Genomic DNA, 19,527 nt, shown 5'->3' on the forward strand with positions numbered 1-19,527 from the left:
TGAGCAGCAGATGTTCCTGCAGAAAACATGCCTGGAGCTTGGTAATAGAAGGTGACATGTAATGTATAAATTTATTTAACTATGCTTCTCCTGTTTTATGTAATTTTATTGGTTGCAGGTAGTTGCCATTGATATGGATATGGCTTTTTTTGAGCCCAAAATGCGTAACATACTGGAGCAAAAATGTCAATCTGATAAGGACTGCAACTTCTTTGACTGTTTTTCAACGTGTGATTTAAAGACATACATGTGTGGAGCACAGAGAGAGAATAACAATCTGCAAGTAAGTGACGGGTATGCAAGTACTGATGTACTTTGCAATACAAATTATTGTTTTGAGTAATGAAAATCTAACATCTAACATTATATATATATATATATATATATATATATATATATATATATATATATATACTGTATATACACACACTCTATATATACACTTTTATGAAGCAATCAAACATGTAACTCATTAAAAAAATCCCGTTCCTAATTTTATCTCATTTCATCCTATTTCATCTTTATACTGCCTTGATTTTTTTGTACTTTCATAAAACAGTATAAAGGGGAAATAATGTACAAAGGTATTTACCTTTCTAGCACATTAACGTGAGCGATTTTGTATTTTGATATGTGTTGTGTTAAGGCAGCCTATTCATTTTGAATGCACCAAAAAACAGACATATATTTTTCTCTGTAAACGCACTGCACCAGGGTTCACAGACGGTTTCTATTTGTGATTTGTGGTGCGCTGCAACACACATTTTAGAGTGTCTTTACAAGATGCATTGGCAGAGGGGAGCTTCCAAAATCCATGACAAAACAAGACATTGCTCTGTCAATCATGCTAATCATGCTTTTCAATAACATGAGGTAAAATGTGCGCTTAAAAGCACATTAGCACCACGCACAGATGTGAAGCTATCAGGATGAAAATTATCATCCATCATCACAAAATTGTGATCCCATCAAAGGCATAATATATGTCTGTTTTCCCTGTTGCTGTAGCAAGCAGTCTTTATAATGTTATAATTTGGAGAAAAATGACTGATTATTGTGGTGGTTGCTATAAGCAGCAGTCCACTTAGATGAATAAAGTCTTATGTTTTTAAAATGAAATGCATAGAAATGAGCTTTACTTTGTTCTATATATTATTTACAGCACAAAAGGTAACAGGAAAACTGCTGCTTACAAAATCACATTTCTTTCATTCACCCAACATGGTGACATTTATGTTTTGACAGTATACCTCTCTCAAGCAAAAGCACATAATAGATCAGAACCAAAATCTGTGTTCGGTCTGTGTCTCTTTTGCTCATATGACTGCTAAAAAAGGCATCCAAACCCAAAATTAAAAATGTAATATATTGCAACTTGCCAATTTTTAGATGTTATGGCTGCATTCGTTTTATCTTTTATACTTTTTTTCCTTTAGTTTTACCTGGTATTCTAGTAAAATGTCCTGTCTTAGATACCCTCATTCCTCCACTGTATCTGTGGAGGAGTATCTTAGCCATCCTTGGACAGCAGCATTGTCAACCTATGGATAAATATTATTAAGTTGACTAGTAGATTTAGATGGACTTTACATAAGTAACTAACAAATGTGACAGTGACTAAGACTCTAGCGCTGTCACATGGGGGAGGTCATATGTCCCCATGTACCCAGAAGTCCTGCTTCAGTAGAGTAGTGAAGCAAGGGCTCAGAAAGAGCCCGGGAGCATAAATGGTAGGGTATAACTTGCTGGGGAAGTGGGTTGATAGTAGGCACTCTCAGGTTGCTCTGAATGGGCAAGTAAAATTGCCTCTTAAGTATAACCACAGATTTATTTTAGGCTATTTTTCAGCCTCTCTACTTCTCCCTTTCTTGAAATTTCTTATTTAAAAAACTGCACTGGCTAAAGAAGAAAGAAGCTTCAGTCAATGTAGGAAAGAAGCTGAAGAAAGACCAGTGTAAAATAGGGGTATGTAGGGGTGGTATCCTAGAAAGAAATATTTTCTGAATGAGGTGCTACGGCTAATAAACTTTTATTTTGAATATTATTGACTGAATGAAAACATTACAGAAGTTTAAAAAAAAAAGAAAAACGGACAGAAGATTCAGAGTGCCCCTCATTATATGCCTCTGCTAGTACTATCAGTAACTCTACCATCAAGGTGACATTTAAGCTGGGTACACACTCGTTTTTTCGCAAAATCCAGAGGGCTGCACGAAAAAAACTGACAGCTCTGGTCGGAGCTGCTGTACTAACCATGCAAGGTTAGTTCAGCGATCTTCCCCACTGAGCTGTTGTATTCTGACAGGGGGACGGCCCCCCCCGCCATAACACTCAGATCAGCGCTTTCTGCCATTGGCTGGGAGCGCTGATCAGGAGTCGGTTGCCTGCTGGTTTTCCAGCATGCATGTCTGACAAAAGCGGGCTGAACATACACAAGGGCCAAATGTCGGCCATTTTTTTTTTAACCGTGCGTTGTTTCCCAACATTTGGCCCGTGTTCGCTTTAGGCTGATTTACTAAATTGTGTGAAGATTCACTTCAGGTATCCAGTCCTGTGAAAAGATAATCCCTGTTTACTTAACTCATCTGCAAACAATTGGATAAAAAGAAAAACTAAACACCAGAGCACAAAGAGATCCTTGGGAAATCCAGTATACAACTTGTTCACCTAGGAAATGGTGTAATAACAGTGCATAAGTTAGATCAATCAATAATAACAACTATAAGAAAAGTTTTTAAAAAAGTATTTGGCCAATTTAGAGTCCAAATAAACATCCACTTTATTGAAAGGTAAAGGCAAAAACACTGCCAGCCAAGTACAAGGAATATAATGTATGCTCACATGATACCCACTGTTTGAGCCCCAAAGTGGTTAGCTTCCTTGCCCCTATGGTCTGGCCACCCTCTTGGGTAATACTGTCTCCTGTTACCACAACAGGATCACACAGCGGAAGTCCTGGGTCACAGGTAAATATACATTATATTCTTTTTACTTGGCTATCAGTGTTTTTGCCTTTTACCAATCAATAAAGTGGCTATTTATTTGGACTTTAAGGCTAGGTTTCCACTATTGCGACCCCAAAGTCATGCGATTTAAAGTGCGACTTTGCAATGCGATTTTTGATGCGATGTCATGCGACTGGTGAGAACCATGGGAGAACAAGTTGCACCGAAGTCGGAACAAATTAGTACAAAAACCTTTTTTTAGAGTCGCTACGACTTGAGTCGCACCAATTAGTATGGGGACCATTGAAATACATGGATTTTGACTTGTCATGCAACTTCACATGTATCAAGTTGCACAACAACTCGCAGTAGTGGAAACAGAGCCTAAATTTGCCAAAAACTTTTTTTAAAGATTTTTTTTCTATGGTTATTATTGATTTAGAGAAGTGATGTGGCTCTTTAATCTAACTTATACACTGTTATTATACCATTTCCTAACTGAACAAGTTATATATTGGATTTACAACTATTTCCCAAGGATCTCTTTGTGCTCTGGTGTTTTGTTTTTGTCCTTAAAGTTTAACTATATGCAATGATCTACCAATGAGCAGCATGAGTATGGGACTGAATCATAGTTAAATAATTCAGTGTTTCTCTTCTTTTAAGACTGTAGCACTGGACTTTGCTTGTTTTTTTATTTGCTATTCAAATGATTGGATAATAGAATCTTTAAAACAATTTATTATGTTAACAGTTTTCAACTCCTTTAGTAAATCAGCCTCGATGCGGACAGTGTTCACTTTTGTATTTTTTTAAGCAGTGATTCTTGATCTAGACATTATAAATGACACGTATGCACCCCTAAACTACTACTGTAAATACTTTTCAAAAATAAAAGGCAGCTTTCCTGCAAATGAATACATCTCTCCAGGCACACCAGGCAAATTCTTGAGTTTAATTATGAAATCCTTTTAAGACTGGGCATTGAATGCACATCTATTTCTAGATCCTGTAAATGGCTTTCTATGGCTAGTAAAGCTCCAGCTATTTCTTAATCTCTTAAACAATTTGCTGGCACAAATCTCTAAAATATATAACGCTTGGAGTGAGGAAATCCATTGATCTGCACATTGCGCATACCCATAACAACTTACGAGACAGTCCTATTTTACTTCACCTTGGCTGCTTGTATAGAAGTAACTGAGCAGAGTGCCTGTTCGCTGTACACGGCCCACTCATCAAGTGCTTTTAATGCAAGCTGTTTATAGATCATTTAGTGATTTTCCTCTGCATACACTCAATGCACTTTTGGCCCCTGGGCTCTGTTTAATATCATATTAAAACCTGTTTTTCTCCAAAGAGACCTGAAATTGTTTGGCAATCATCCCAGATATACAGAAATGTCTTAGTTATTAAGCACTATTAGCTGCCAGTGGTGATATTTTATACAATAAAATTTACATCTTTTTTTTGGAAATAGACCTTCTTTCCTTATGTACCTAGTAATCTACAGTTATTAATTTGAAAAATCAACATAAAAGGAGATCAATAAAAACAAGCTGCTTAATTATTCTAAACCCAGTATTATTATAACAAAAGAAAACCTCTGCTGGAGAATTACATAGGCTGCAATGTCCGACCGCTTTCTGAAATTTTACTGCTTGGCTTTTCTATGATAGTGTGGTATTTTTAGCCTCACATGTAAACCAACCCCGTTGCCAATGTGGAATTCTAAATATGGCATATGAAAGGACTGTAAAAACTTATCTCATCTGCTGCCCATGGCACCAAACACCACTCCATTGAGGGATCACTCCCAAAATCTGTTGGGAAGTGGACACTTCTCAGTAAGATGATTGCCTGCGTCCCCCCAACATTTACTTGTACTTCCTGATGACTTCCATGTTACTACAGAAAGTGTTTTTTATCGGTAGCTTGTGGTTGCCATCATCCCTGTATATATGTGCAAAAAAGAGAAGAACCCTCAAAGATGGGACTTTAGCGGCAACACAAGCTGATGCAGTAAATAGACACTCTATTGATATCATATGTAATATAAAATTACAAAACTTTATTTATGACAGAGAACAATGGAATAAAAACATAATAGAAATAGGTAAAGGCTATCAATATAACTTTCCACTCTTGCAATCTAATGATTGTATTTGTGTTTTTACAGATTGTGGATCACCGGTAGTATGGTCCCCGGATCAGATAATACTGGTGATTCACTATCACTACAGCAATATGGGCAGCAAGAGAAGCAATCACTTTTTACCTATGTAGGCAAAAATATTGACATCTCTGTTATAGCTATCCAAACATAAAAACCTTGGTGCACTTGATGTGGTTAGGTTATAGCAACCACATATGATGAATTTACCCTTCACCTCTTGGGGTACAATAACCTGAGAACCTCTGAGCCCTACCTCATTCCCTCTTGTTCTCCACCGTTTTTGTCTTTTAAATTTTTTTTTCTGTTACTACTGTTGGTATATCTGTTTGACAAGACTCCACCACTCTTTCCTCAAATTGTTTTGTGAGTTACCTTTTATTTTTGTGAGAAGTTTATTGATAACTTTGTTTTTTGTTGTTATAGGATTAATGTAATCCTGTCCCTATACCCTGAACCAAGCAGTATGTGATTATGTTGAATGAAACTTTATTAATATATAAAGATCATTGTAGTGTTGTAATTATGCAAGTATGTGTCACGGAACACTATTGTATCACATTTGATTGCTTACATTAACAAATATCAATAAAAATACAAGATAAAGTGGACCAGTGCTATACCTATGCAGTGTTATATCCCCTTTGTTTCGCATGTACAGTGCCTTACAAAAATATTCACCCCTTGGCTTTTTACCTATTTTGTTACATTACAGCCTTTAGTTCACTGTTTTTTTAATATGAATTATATGTGATGGATCAGAACACAATAGTCTAAGTTGGTGAAAAAAAATGAGAAAAAATATATACATAAAACTATTTTTCAGAAATAAAAAACTGATAATTGTCATGTGCGTATGTATTCACCCCCTTTGTTATGAAGCCCATAAAAAGCTCTGGTGCAACCAATTACCTTCAGAAGTCACATAATTAGTGAAATTATGTCCACCTGTGTGCAATCTAAGTGTCACATGACCTGTCATTACATATACACACCTTTTGAAAGGCCCCAGAGGCTGCAACAGCTAAGCAAGAGGCACCACTAACCAAACACTACGATGAAGACCAAGGAACTCTTCAAACAAGTAAGGGACAATGTTGTTGAGAAGTACAAGTCAGGGTTAAAAAAATATCCAAATCTTTGATGATCCCTAGGAGCGCCATCAAATATATCATAACCAAATAGAAAGAACTTGGCACAACAGCAAACCTGCCGAGAGCCGGTCACGCACCAAAACTCATGGACCAGGCAAGGAGGGCATTATTCAGAGAGGCAGCACAGAGACCTGAGGTAACCCTGGAGGAGCTGCAGAGTTCCACAGCAGAGACTGGAGTATCTGTACATAGGATGACAAAAAGCCGTACATTCCATAGAGTTGGGCTTTATGGCACAGTGGCCAGAAGAAAGCCATTGCTTTCAGCAAAAAACAAGATGGTACATTTTGAGTTTGTGAAAAGGCATGTGGGAGACTCCCAAAATGTATGGAGGAAGGTGCTCTAGTTTGATCAGACTAAAATGGAACTTTTTGGCCATCAAAGAAAATGCTTTGTCTGGCGCAAACCCAACACATCACATCACCCAAAGAACACCAGTCGAGACTGGGGAAACTCGTCAGAGTTGAGGGAAAGATGGATGGTGCTAAATACAGGGATATTCTTGAGCAAAACCTGTACCACTCTGTGTGTGATGTGAGGCTAGAACGGTTCACCTTCCAGCAGGGCAATGACCCCAAACACACTGCTAAAGCAACACTTGAGTGGTTTAAGTGGAAACATGTAAATGTGTTGGAATGGCCTAGTCAAAGGCCAGACCTCAATCCAATAAAAAATCTGTGGTCAGACTTAAAGATTGCTGTTCACAAGCGCAAACAATCCAACTTGAAGGAGCAGTTTTGCAAGGAGGAATGGGCAGAAATCCCAGTGGTAGGATGCGGCAAGCCCAGAGAGACTTATCCAAAGCGACTTGGAGCTGTGATAGCCGCAAAAGGTGGCTCTACAAAGTATTGACTTTAGGGGGGTGAATAGTTATGCACATTGACATTTTCTGTTATTTTGTCCTATTTGTTGTTAGCTTCACAATAAAAAAAAATCTTCAAAGCTGTGGGCATGTTCTGTAAATTAAATGATGCAAATCTTCAAACAATCCATGTTAATTCCAGGTTGTGAGGCAACAAAACACGAAAAATGCCAAGGGGGTGAATACTTTTGCAAGGCACTGTATTTGCATTTGCCACTGGGGTGTAAGCTCCAAGTTGATCCTAGCTGTAGCTTACACAGGGTTGATAACTTAACCCACCCCTCCCCCCACATGTGACAGCACTGGCTCCTGAGTAACCAATTGCCAAGCACTAACACTATCATGTGGTGGGAAGGGGAGGGAGTCACATGCTCCCATATACAAAAAAGGGAAGGAAAGAAGGTAGTGTTTCTTTTCTAAAAAAAATGTTACTTCCATGCAGCCTCTGATGGTAATGTAACTACTGAAGATCCAGAGGTGGAACTGACAGTTGGGTTTGGAGCACATCAACAGAGGTTCATTTGCTGTGCAGTTCCTCCATTCAGAAAACATCTTGTATTGTTTTCAAAGAATACAAGGTATTCTGTGATTGGACAAGGGGGCGTTTGACTGTCACAATCTCCCATTATCCAATCACAGAATGCCTTGAATTCTTTGAAATACAGTATGTTTTCTGAATGGAGGAGCTGCATAGCAAGCAACCTGCTGTGATCACTATGCTGCAGTCAGAACCTCAGCGGTGAGTAAGTAAGTAACATTTTTCAAAAAGGAAGCAGCAGTCACCAGTAGAACACACATTATTAGAGGTACCTTTATTAGTAAAGATTTTGCCCACATTTCAGCTTTAAAGGGCTCCAAATGTAGCAAATTACCAGAACAATGAGCAGAACATCAGAACAGATCCCAGTAGAGTAGTGCTGGGATCGCAGTGAAGCATGATTTATTGCCAGGGCTTCTGGTTATGCAGCAACTCCTGGTGCAAAATAATATGACTATGCAGCAGAATAAAGGTTTTTTAAGGGCTTAGTTAAAGCAGAGTTGCACCCAAAAATGGAACTTCCGCTTATCCGGTTCCTCCCCCCCTCCGATGTCACATTTGGCACCTTTAAGGGGGGAGGGGGAGCAGATAACTGTCTAATACAGCTATTTGCTCCCACTTCTGGGGAAAGACAGCCGCAGAATCTGCAGCGATCTACACCATGTCCGGCCCCTCCTCCCTCCCCCCCGCTGTCTTCTTTGTGGGAAAAAAAAGTACATCAATTTTGTCTGGGTGCAACCTGGTCCCAGAAGACAGCAGGGACCAGTCAGGACACGCAGCACGACTTGTGCATGCACAGTAGGAAACCAAGCTGTGAAGCCGCAAGGCTTCACTTCCTGATTTCCTTACTGAAGATGCTGGCCCCTGGACCCGGAGCCGAGGGACGGGTTGGCTTCGGGTGAGGACAATATGGGTGCCCTGGACAGGTAAATGTCCTTATTTTAAAAGTCGGCAGCTGCAGTATTTGTAGCTGCTGACTTTAATTTTTTATTTTCTGGCAAAACTCCGCTTTAAAGAGATACATTAGCATTGTGATTGTTTTAGAATTAAGGTTAAGTGTTGGCTTTAGGGTTGGGGGATAAATGGTAAGGGCTCACTCTAGATGTTAGGTTTCTTGGGGGTTAAGGGTTCGTTTTCAGGGTCCTGCTGGGTTCTGGGTCTGATGACCTGAGAGAGACATGTTTGGTCACATGACCCTGCATCAGCTCTGTATGGTAGGCATTAATATTAGCATTCTTTATTTCTTTTACTGAAGACTGCTAATGTTAGTACACTGTGTCATTGGGACACATGATATAGAATTTGCTATTTGCAAATGAAAGGTAGGCTTTTACATTTCCACCCTTTCTCCAGCCAGTCTAATGATTCATTTTAGTGGATCTAAACTTTAAATGGAATGTATATTTTTCCAACTTCTCCTACCTAAATAAACTCAGCTATTTACTATTCTAACTCTGATCAGTGCATGATTTACAAGACTGGAGTAAAATAGCACACTCCTGGATTGGTAGAATTTTTTTCAACAAAGATTTTTACATCTTTTTTAATTGGCAATTAAAATTTTTTAATCCATGTTCAAATGTAAATGCCTCCAGAGTTTAAAATTCAGTCATAATAAAGCAAAAAGAATCTGAAGGTGCCAGTTTCCACGTATATAACTTTATGGTAGTAGTAGTTGTCACTCATATTGTATAATTTTTATGAAAGCTATAAATTATGTTATAGAGAAATGATATTACTTTAGAGAAAACACATACATGCCTTAAATATGTCCTACCAAAGGCCCTAGACTAAATGACATATATTTATACATCCTCTTTTTAGATTAAATTTGGGACACATTTCAAATATATTTAATACTATCTTCTCATGTAAATCCTGTGACCCCAGTCATTGATAATTCAGAATTCCCCACCTGGCTTTAAATTTCACTTTGTTAGTTAGCTAATGAAACCAACTATTGCAAGTCAACAGGCCTTATGTTGATCAAATGAAGCATTGTTCAATATAACAATCATTTTTATAAAAGGACAGTATCTTCCAAAAACTAGTTGCACTAAATAATACTGCAAATCTACAAATTATTATTTTCAATGAATCCTTCCTTTAGACAAATCTATTTGAATTTGAACAAATCGATTATTTTTGAGGGAAAACAGTTTTAAAAGAAAAGCTTAAATGTATGATTGGTCATTTATCAGTAACGGTATGGCAAGCATAGTAGATCTTACCTCTGATTAAATGCAATCAGTTGATCACCAGTTCCAAAGCTTTCAGATATTTTCCATTTATGATCAATTAGAAATTAGGATTCTGTCTTTTCTTCCAGCTTGCAATACGTTTATGCTGTCATGTAAAGTTTACCTGTATCCTTATTTTTTTTCCCCTCTCCAAGTCTGCAATCTCCTAGGACCCCCCTCCCTTTATTTTATTTTCTCTGCTCCCCTAGGCCCTTGACAGCACTTATAGGGTTTTCCTTTCATGTCTCCAGGCTTTTCACTCCATGGAAGACACATGGTAAATCCTAAGGTTGTATTCTTGTATTCCTTGTATTCTCGATAATATGCTTGGATTTATATCTCTTGAACTTGATGGCTTTGTTATGCTGCCCTAAATCTTGTCTTTGGTTCTTGTATAGTATCTTTGTTATACTAAAAAGTTCTTTAAAAAAAAGATGGGTTCTTTACATATAGCGTCCACCACATTTAAAATTATTTGTCATTAGCAGATGTAACTTATGAACGGTCAGTGCTTTATTACATACTTATCAAGGAGCTATTTCCAAGTATTCATACAATTACTGTGGAATAGGAATACCCCGTCTCCACATTCTGTCCTCTCTTTTATTACTCTTCATTTCCTCTGATTTCTATTTTGTTTTTTTGTGCAAAAGGATATATTTCATGTGATAATTAAAGTAGATCCATATTAGCACATTTACTCTGAACTATTACATGCTTGCTGGTCTGGAAAGATGAACAGTTAGAAAAGGACAAAAATACTTTCCTGAAGAAAATGCTGTTTTTGGCCTTTATCCACTGCCAGTTATGTGGCCGAAAAAAAAGCCTTTGAACTTGGTCATGTGATTTCTGCTGAAGAAATAGGATCAGTCAGTCTGAATACTAATCTTCCCCTTCAGCATCACAGATCACATGACCAAATACCTATCTTTTGGCAACATAACTAGCATCAGAGGCAGCCTGGGCCAGTTTATCTTCAGGAAAGGCACTTCAGCCCTTCCATTATTTACTATCTAAGCGTGGCTGTAAACATAACATAGCATGGTGATCTAGTTTAAGGATGACAAGAACAGGTAATTGACAAGAAAGTCTCTATTATATAATAATCAATTTGTTGTATTTCATTCAGTGTCATAAATAATGTTCTTGAGAACATGTGTCACATTACATTATTCTATTCCTATTAAAAATCTGAATACATAAATTCTTCTGATCTATGCCTTTCACAATATTTATGAGTAACTAACAAAAGTATATTATGTATAGAAAAATCCAAAAGTTTAGGCCAGGATCGCCTAAAGTTAAAAGATTCCTTAACCGCTCTGGTAAGACAAAATAAGACAGGTATTCTTTGTGTTCACCCACAGGTTATCTGTGACAAGATATTCCGTCGCTGGTTCAGTGTGAGCATCATGGAGTCTACTGGTCCCTATCCCCTTCAAGCTGAACTGCACAGAGCTGTGCAACAATGCGCTCAGTCTGGAAATGAAGAGACACTTTTTACACGGTTATATCATTTATTGCGGTCAAGTCAAAAAAAACTACAGAGAAGAAATATGTGAACTATACATTTCTGGAAGTATTTTTTGGAACTGCGAGATGAAGGCCATTTGAAGTTGATGCATTGCATCCATGGTTTAATGGCACAAGGAACTAAAAGAAGTCATACAACTTATTTTGCTACATTTATGAATATTATTAAAAGAAAGGCAATGCTTTAGATGTAATGTATTTTACATATTAAAGGTTCTGCAGGGATGCCATTGTACATAAGATAACTGGAGCATTGTTTAGTGTAAACCAGTGACAAACCTGGAATATTCAAACTGAGCATAAATAATCAAAAATTTGTGTAGCAGAACAATATAATGCGATTAATAGAATTATAGATAAAGTCCATATTAAATGGTGAAAAAAACACCACTGTGCAAATCATGATTCTCTATCTTCAACGTTAAAGTATCATACGTGTCTCCACCCAATAGGTGAAACCTCATAAAACCTGATAAAAGATCAAATAACGCTCATCAATATCGCAAGGACAACTATACTCTTTAGATAACCCCCTTCACGGTGCTCCTTTGGGTCCAGGGTTTGCATACACTTTGATATCAAGTATAGTAATTTGCCATAAGGTACATATCCCATGAAACACAGAGGCAAAACCATAGTGCTCTCAATTTTATAAAATGTATTGGACACCCAAAAAGATTAAAAACACAAAAATAGCAGATAGTAAGGCTTATTAATATTATGACATTCCCAGCTCACCACATCACACTCTAAGATGTCGGTATGACGTCACAAGCTCAGCTTCTCCCTCCTATACGCATTGCGCCCTGTTATTGGGCTTCCTTCAGTAGGAGTAAGAGTATAGTCGTCCATGGCATATTGATGAGAGTTATTTGATCTTTTATGAGGTGAACAGGACTTTCACCTATTGGGTGAAGGCACGTATGACACTTGATGAAGACTGAAAATAGGGGGTCATGAATTGCACAGTGGTGATAAATAAAATGATACTTCCCCTGAAAGGAGAAAGTACTAACAGCGCTTAAAATTAGTTAAAACATCAGTTAAAACATTAGTCTAATGATTCATCATATTTAGACACATTTAAAGATTATAACATATGAGTCCATATTGATTATGTTGCTCATACAGATTAGTCCGGCAAGTCTTTATAATGTTTTGCAAACAACTGCATATAGGATAAGCTTCAAATCCACCAAAGTGCACCAGGAAAAGAAACCGGCCTAACCACCTTCACCAGATCACCACGTGATAGCCACTTTTGAGTATATGCTTACCAAAGGTAAGAACCATATAAGCCTGTAAGAACTCTCCCTGGGATGATCTGCTCTGCTGTCACTTGAGCGAGTGGGTTCTCCTTATCCAAGATGTTATGTTCAGATCATGTAAGAACAGAAGGGATGCTTGCCATAGTGTTATACCATTTTTATTAAACACTCAATCCCCCCAATACAAATATGCTTACAAGAAAATTGTGTTAAAACAGCTTGTCAGAAGTCAGTGTCTGCTCACCGCTGGCCGAGATAATTGAAAGTCCCGCCCACCTGGATGAGTCCCGGGATGATGCTGGCTAGGTCTGAGTCAAACTGCAGGGTCGCGTGGCCACGCCCTGATGCGTTTCATCATTACGTCTTCAGAGGGCGTGGTGTTTTGGAGTTCTCACCATCTTATCCACATTATATTGTTGCGCTACACTAATTTTGCATTATTTGGTTTATTAGGAAGGTGTTGTGGAATCACCTAAACAGTGTTCTGCACTGATTGAATCTGGACATAATATGATGGAAACTACATGAGCTGAGGTTTTCTTCAAGGAAAACTACATGACAAAACGATCAGCAGACCTAAAGGTATAAGCAGGTACATTTATATACAATTCTTATCTTTCCTGCAAATTCTGAACTTGGCTGCTTATTATTTCACATTCAAAGCCTCCCTACTGGCCTGTGAGACCATTCATCACATTAAAGGACTCATGAGGTGGTAAAGGAGGGTTATGCTCAAACATTACAGGAAAAAAATAGATATACATCAGCTGTCTACATCTCTGGATTCACTGATCATTCTGACCTATGGTTTTCACCAAAGGTAACATTTACTTTTATAACTTGTATCTAGAATTGCCTAGGCTTGTGTCAGGTATACCTTAGCTATGTCTACTCCTCACGGGCAGGATGTTGGTGTGTGTATGTGTGTGTGTGTTTAGTCTTCGATGATGTAGCCAGAATGTGAATAACAAACTTTATTTGGAGTAATATTTTGTGGTAATTAGAGAATTCTTATCAAATTCAAAAACATTTTATGTCATAGTTTCATGTAAACAAGTTTGTTATGATGCTACCCAGTTTTTTTCATGCATAGCAAGTTTGTAAGTTATCCTAGACATTATTTTATAATAATGCAGGGAATATTCAGGGTAATTATGATAAAACAAAATTAGGACCTGGTAAAGATAGCATTACTTTACATTATTTAGAAGACACACACAGGCTGGAAACCATCTAGTAGAAGGATCTCTGAAGAATACTTTGCATCCCTACCTTAAAGCGGTGGCAATTTGTGATTCTTACTACAGATAAGCCTATAATAACGCTTACCTGTAGGTAAAATGAATAGCTCCTAAACGTGCAATGTTTAGGAGATATTCACCCTGGATGCAGCCGATGACATCACCGGTGCATGTGCTCTGAAGGTCTGGAACTTCAGAGCTTTGTGCCGGAACTAGGGGTAACTTCATCATGGCTCCGGCCAATCACACAGCTGGAGCGTGCCAACCTGGAAAAAAGATCGGGTGAAAAATTCAGCCCTCTCAGCAGTGACAGCGCGCCGCGGAAGGGCTTCATTCTAAGGTAATTATTTCATAATGTGCAAGTATGCAATGCATACTAGCACATTATGCAATTGCCTTACAGGCTTTTTTTTTTTTGTTTTTTAACGAGCCATAGTTTACAACCGCTTTAATATAGTCTTCTTTAACTACTAATCAGAAAGTGTAGATCCTTTCTTTTACAGAAACAAGCAAATGGAATGGCAAATCAAGAGTATTACATTAAAAATTTACATAAAAGGTAAGTGAAGCTCAAGCTGCAGCCCATAACAAGTAGTCTGAAGGTATATTTCCTTTTCAAATAATAAACATGGCATTTGATATCAGATTGGTTGCTGGGATCAATGCCAACGCATGTCTTTCCCCTAGTTTTTAATTCAATGCTCCCTGTGCTTTCAATGGTCCTGGTGCTATTGCCGTTTACTGTGCTGCTGTACATCTGAATATAATATGCTTTATTCCACACACAATCTAATATGACCTTTTTTAACCTACATTTTTAACCTACATGACATACATTTTAAATTATGTTCCTTATAAAATGATCATTATGCAAAGTTTGAACTGTAAATAGTAAACTGGAAAGTAAGGAAGCAAATAATTGGACTGCAGTCATTCCATTTGCTTAATTTTTATTATATATATAGGAATCACATTACTACCTCAAGATATGCAGACAGTACTGCCTTTAAAGCAAAGTTCCAGGCTAAAAACAAACTAGGTGCAATCCAATCAAGCACCCCACCCCCCATCATATGTGGATATCCTTTTTTTGCGGGAGGAGCATTTTGTGCCTTTTTTTCATCCTACACCGCTGTGGCAAGGTACGTCATCTCTGGATTTGCATCTGCCCCTCCTCCTGCCCCCCGCTGCCTTCTGGGACCTGTGTATGTCCCAGAAGGCGGCGGGGCCATTCAGGAACCACAGCGCAACTTTCGCATGTGCAGTAGGAAACCGGCTGTGAAGTCTGAAGGCTTCACTTCCGGTTTCCCTTAGTTGCAATTGGCTTCGTGGGAGCGACATCGTGAGATTCCTGGACAGGTAAGTGTCCTTATATTAAAAGTCAGCAGCTACGTTATTTGTAGCTGTTGACTTTTAGAGGGTGGAACTCCACTTTAATGATAATATAGAGTTCCATAAAATGCTTGATCGTACAATGCACTGATAGATTTACATAGTTCTGCCAAATTGTGCATCAGGTTAGTGACCTGAATTTTCTCTACTGTGGTTAAGTTAACCATCCTGTATCCAATCTATATAATTCTACTGATTGGTTTCTTGTACCGCCGCTTCCACTTACAGCCTGTGCTATCTTAAAAGTCTTACTATACCTGTTCTTAAAAACATTCCATTCCTCCTCCTCCTGCCTATCCTGCATTTAAAAATTTGATTTTTTTAAAAAATACACAGCTGCATTATTTGATGTTTTTTATTTCAGCCTTGGGTTCAGCCTTACGTCCATACATATTACTTTTTGAGCGCTGACTGATGCCCATTTATTCTGCAGTGAACAGAAGGTATAATAAACAAAACTAAACTAAAACAAAAATACTGAAAAGTTATACTTTACAAACTATATTCCATGGCATTTTAAAATGGTAACTCTTTAACAAGGATTTTTATTATAATTATGTGATGTTTAAAGCCTGCAAGCAAACAGTGCTGCTAATAATAAAGTACAGAAAAAAACAAACTGGATCACCTGCTCTATGCTGGAGTCTCCATTTTACTGAATCTATTACCTTGTATGTGAAATAACTGAACTGCACTTAGTAGGGGTTTTGGGGCCTGGAAGGTAAAGCACAGTCACCTTAATGCATATATCAGAATAAAAGAAGGCATAGAGAAAAGGTCTTTTTAAAGTATATGTAAAAATATGTTTCTTACAAACAATTGCTTACTTTGAAATTAAATAAAAATTATGATTTTTGGCTACTAATAAGAATTGCAATAGCTTAGTGCATTCAAACTGTCTTCAGCGATACTTCAAGGATGTCAGTTTGACATACATAATAATGTGGGATAGCGGCAGACAAAAGCCTCAGTAACTGTGTATAGAAATCCTTGTAAGTGTTTTGTACAAATCTAAAGTTCTTGTTCTCTAGTTGGATCTACACATTAAAAATTGGTCACTAACGTCTTGCGGTAGGGTTGATTTACTAAAGCAAATATGATATTGAATTTTTAAAGGAATTTGCTCTAGAGCATTGTGAATGTAGTAATGAGATTTCACTTTGTAAAGAATACCCAATAACTTGCAAGGTAAATAAAAAAGGGCATGAAAGTGATTGGATGATTGAAGTCAGAGCAGCTTTACTTTTCGTTGAGTTCTGGAGCACATTCCCTTGCAAAGTGAAGAGCCTTTTTGCTTTTAGTATGTGCAAGCCTTTGCTGATCTTGCATAAAACACAAGCAAAAAAAGAAAGTCAAAAGCCTGAAAAAGTTTAATTGTCAGTCAATTACATTTAGCTATTTTAACATATCAGTGTCATCGATTTGTTCTGTTAAGGGAATGGATTGCACTTACTCTGTAATTAAGAGTGCCTTATGGTACTTCTCAATGTGCTTTGGCACTAAAAATTAAGTGATCCACAAAACATTTAAGTAGGTTTTATTGATTCAGTCATTCACCATTTTGGAAGCAATATGGATTTTTAATTATTTTTAAAAGAAAAACACATTATTTTGAAATGCTTCACAAAACAATTGCATAATTTTCAGTTCATTAAAAGTTCTACCATTTTGACTTATTTCTGGATATCCCTTCTTTAGGTTGGTGGGTATCATTTTAAAGAATGAGATTTTAAAGTGGAGTTTTTTTTTTTAAACAATATATGTTTATTAAAACTTTCAATTTGTAGGAAATAGCACAGAACACAAACTATAGTCCAGTGACAGAAACATAGAGATCCATAAGAGAGTTCACAAAATGAAAAAATGATCATCCAGCGTAAACAAGTCTGTATCGCAATGAGACGTGAAAGTGATATCCATGGTAGGGTTAGTGAGGAAAGCCAAATGAAAGTAATATAATTTATAATGCTAAGCCTCACACCTAGGGTAAAGCCCAGAGCTATCGTGGGATGGAAACATGAATCAAGGGCCCAAGGAAAACGTGAAGAAAAAGTCAAAGTATAAAACATCTATAATCGGCAGTGCTGCAGGTAGGGAGGAGGAAACATCATTCAAATAAAGGAGCATGTCATCCGCATACAAGGATATTTTCTCCTCCACCACCACAACACGGATCCCGAGTCAGCGGCTTTAATCAAAGTAGCCAGCATTTCCACCACTAGGGCAAACAAGCCAGGGGAGAGAGGACACCCCTGCTGAGTCCCCCTGCATAGCGGAAAGTGGCAGACAAAGAGTTGTTGGTGGGAACTCTCACCAGGGGTGCAGAGTATAACATACATATCCAGGCAATGAAGTTGGGACCAAACCATGTACCAAAGCTGTGATGACCTTATTCAGTTGAATGGACAATACTTTAGCAAGGATTTTTCGCATCGTTAGGCAAAGAAATAGGTCAAACAAAGTAGAGAAGAAGGCGCTTGTAAAAACAGTAATAAGGTACTTTAATGACAAGGAAGGGTTAAAAACACTCCATAATAATAATCCATAACATCCAGCGGGATGCCTCCTGGGAGTAAAGACAGCTGCAGGTGTAAGTTCCAGCCGACCAGCGGTGGGAAACACTGTGTCTCTGATCCAAAATGGAGAGCTGTGCTGTCAGGGCCAGCATGGAATACAGACAACCGGAAGTGATGTCAAAAGCCCACTCTGACATAACTTCCGGTTGCCGGTATTTCATGCTGACCCTGACAGCACAGCTCTCCATCTTGGAAAAATAAAAAGTGTTCAGAGGGATTAGAATACCTGCCAGTTTTTATTGCTGTCTGTGCCCGTTAAAAAAAATAAAAAGTGTTCAGAGGGATTAGAATACCTATCAGTTTTTATTGCTGTCTGTGCTCGTTAAAGACATTCACCCTCTCGATTTTTAAAGTAATAATAAAAGAAAACCCCACATCTTGGGTTGTCTCCAAAAAATTTATATAAGGGAAATCTTCCAATGAGGACACACTTTCAGGTGAGCCGGGGGTCCCTAAGGAATTCCCTTCATTTGCAGGGATTTACTCTCACTTCCTGTTGAGCTATGGGACAGGAAGTGAAGGGAAATCTCCATAATGGCATACAGATGGTAAAAAAAAAAAAAATCTTACAGGGGTTCTAACCCCTTGCTCTATCCGAATTGAAAAATAAAGTTTTGTTTTTAGTTCTACTTTAATTTGACTTGCTGAAATATGGTGTTAGCACTAGCAAGGGGTTACAACCACTTTAAGCACAACCAATTAGTTCCTTATGCTGCATCTCACTCCCCCAGTCCTGAGCTCTGTTAAACAGGGGCTGCAAGAGGTGAAATTCCGGTACTTATACTGCTTGCATTTAGAAAAATGCATTTAGGAATGTATCATATCTATATTCACCAAAATAATTTATACACATTCACAAACTAATGGCCCTGTAATTCTTTTTTATTTTTCATGAACACATTTCTGACTACTGTGTTTTTCTGCCTCCTTGTATTGTCTTCTGCAAGCTCCTGAACCTCTATTTATCCCCCTAACTTACGCTTGTTTGGAACAAGCAGTGCATGTTAGTTGTGGTCACATGCACTGCTCTGTGCACACTACAAATCCCATAATCCAAAGTTCATCTTTGGAGTGAACAAGGGAGGGTTTGTACATACAGTGGGACCATGGAAAAAAAATGTAGCCACCCTCTAATAGGAAGTCAGATCACAGCAGCAAAAATTTTTTTTGAGATTTGAAAGAGGCTGAGAGCAATAGAAGGTATGTTTTTTGAGTTAAGGATGCATACTTGAATATAATTTTTTTTAAACCAGAGGTTAGTGTCTCTTTAGCCGTCAACCCATAAAAGTAATACATATCTTGTCATTAAATAATTAAATAATGTATTAGAGCATCCTGCTCCTTGGACCACTTGATCTTAAAGGAAAAAAAAAGTAAATTCTCACCATTGAAAGTAAATGTTTTAGAAAAGGTGTATGTATGTACTAATGCTTGGGGGGGGTATGAGATAAATTATCGTGATATCATGAGGTCAGCTCACCAAACCGAGCAAAGGGCAAGAAACTGTCATCTGGGCACAAAATCCATCCAAAATATATAAGGAGAACTTTGTCACTTTGATATATGTAATATTTTGTTTGCGACAAATTCAAAAAATAGTTCATT

At 37.8% G+C, this 19,527-nt stretch overlaps 1 protein-coding gene across 1 annotated transcript in view; it reads left to right on the top strand.

The window, feature by feature from the left end:
* Positions 1–17,140, top strand: part of DIPK1C (divergent protein kinase domain 1C) — a 147,851-nt gene extending 130,711 nt beyond the window's left edge. The window contains exons 3-4 of the mRNA XM_073631250.1: positions 119–283; positions 11,280–17,140. Coding sequence (XP_073487351.1) covers positions 119–283; positions 11,280–11,474 — 360 coding nt within the window. The 3' untranslated portion in view covers positions 11,475–17,140. The remainder of the gene's footprint in view (positions 1–118; positions 284–11,279) is intronic.
* The last annotated feature ends 2,387 nt before the right edge of the window (positions 17,141–19,527 follow it).

This window comes from Aquarana catesbeiana, linkage group LG05 (assembly GCF_042186555.1).
Source record: "Aquarana catesbeiana isolate 2022-GZ linkage group LG05, ASM4218655v1, whole genome shotgun sequence".
Taxonomy (NCBI): domain Eukaryota; kingdom Metazoa; phylum Chordata; class Amphibia; order Anura; family Ranidae; genus Aquarana; species Aquarana catesbeiana.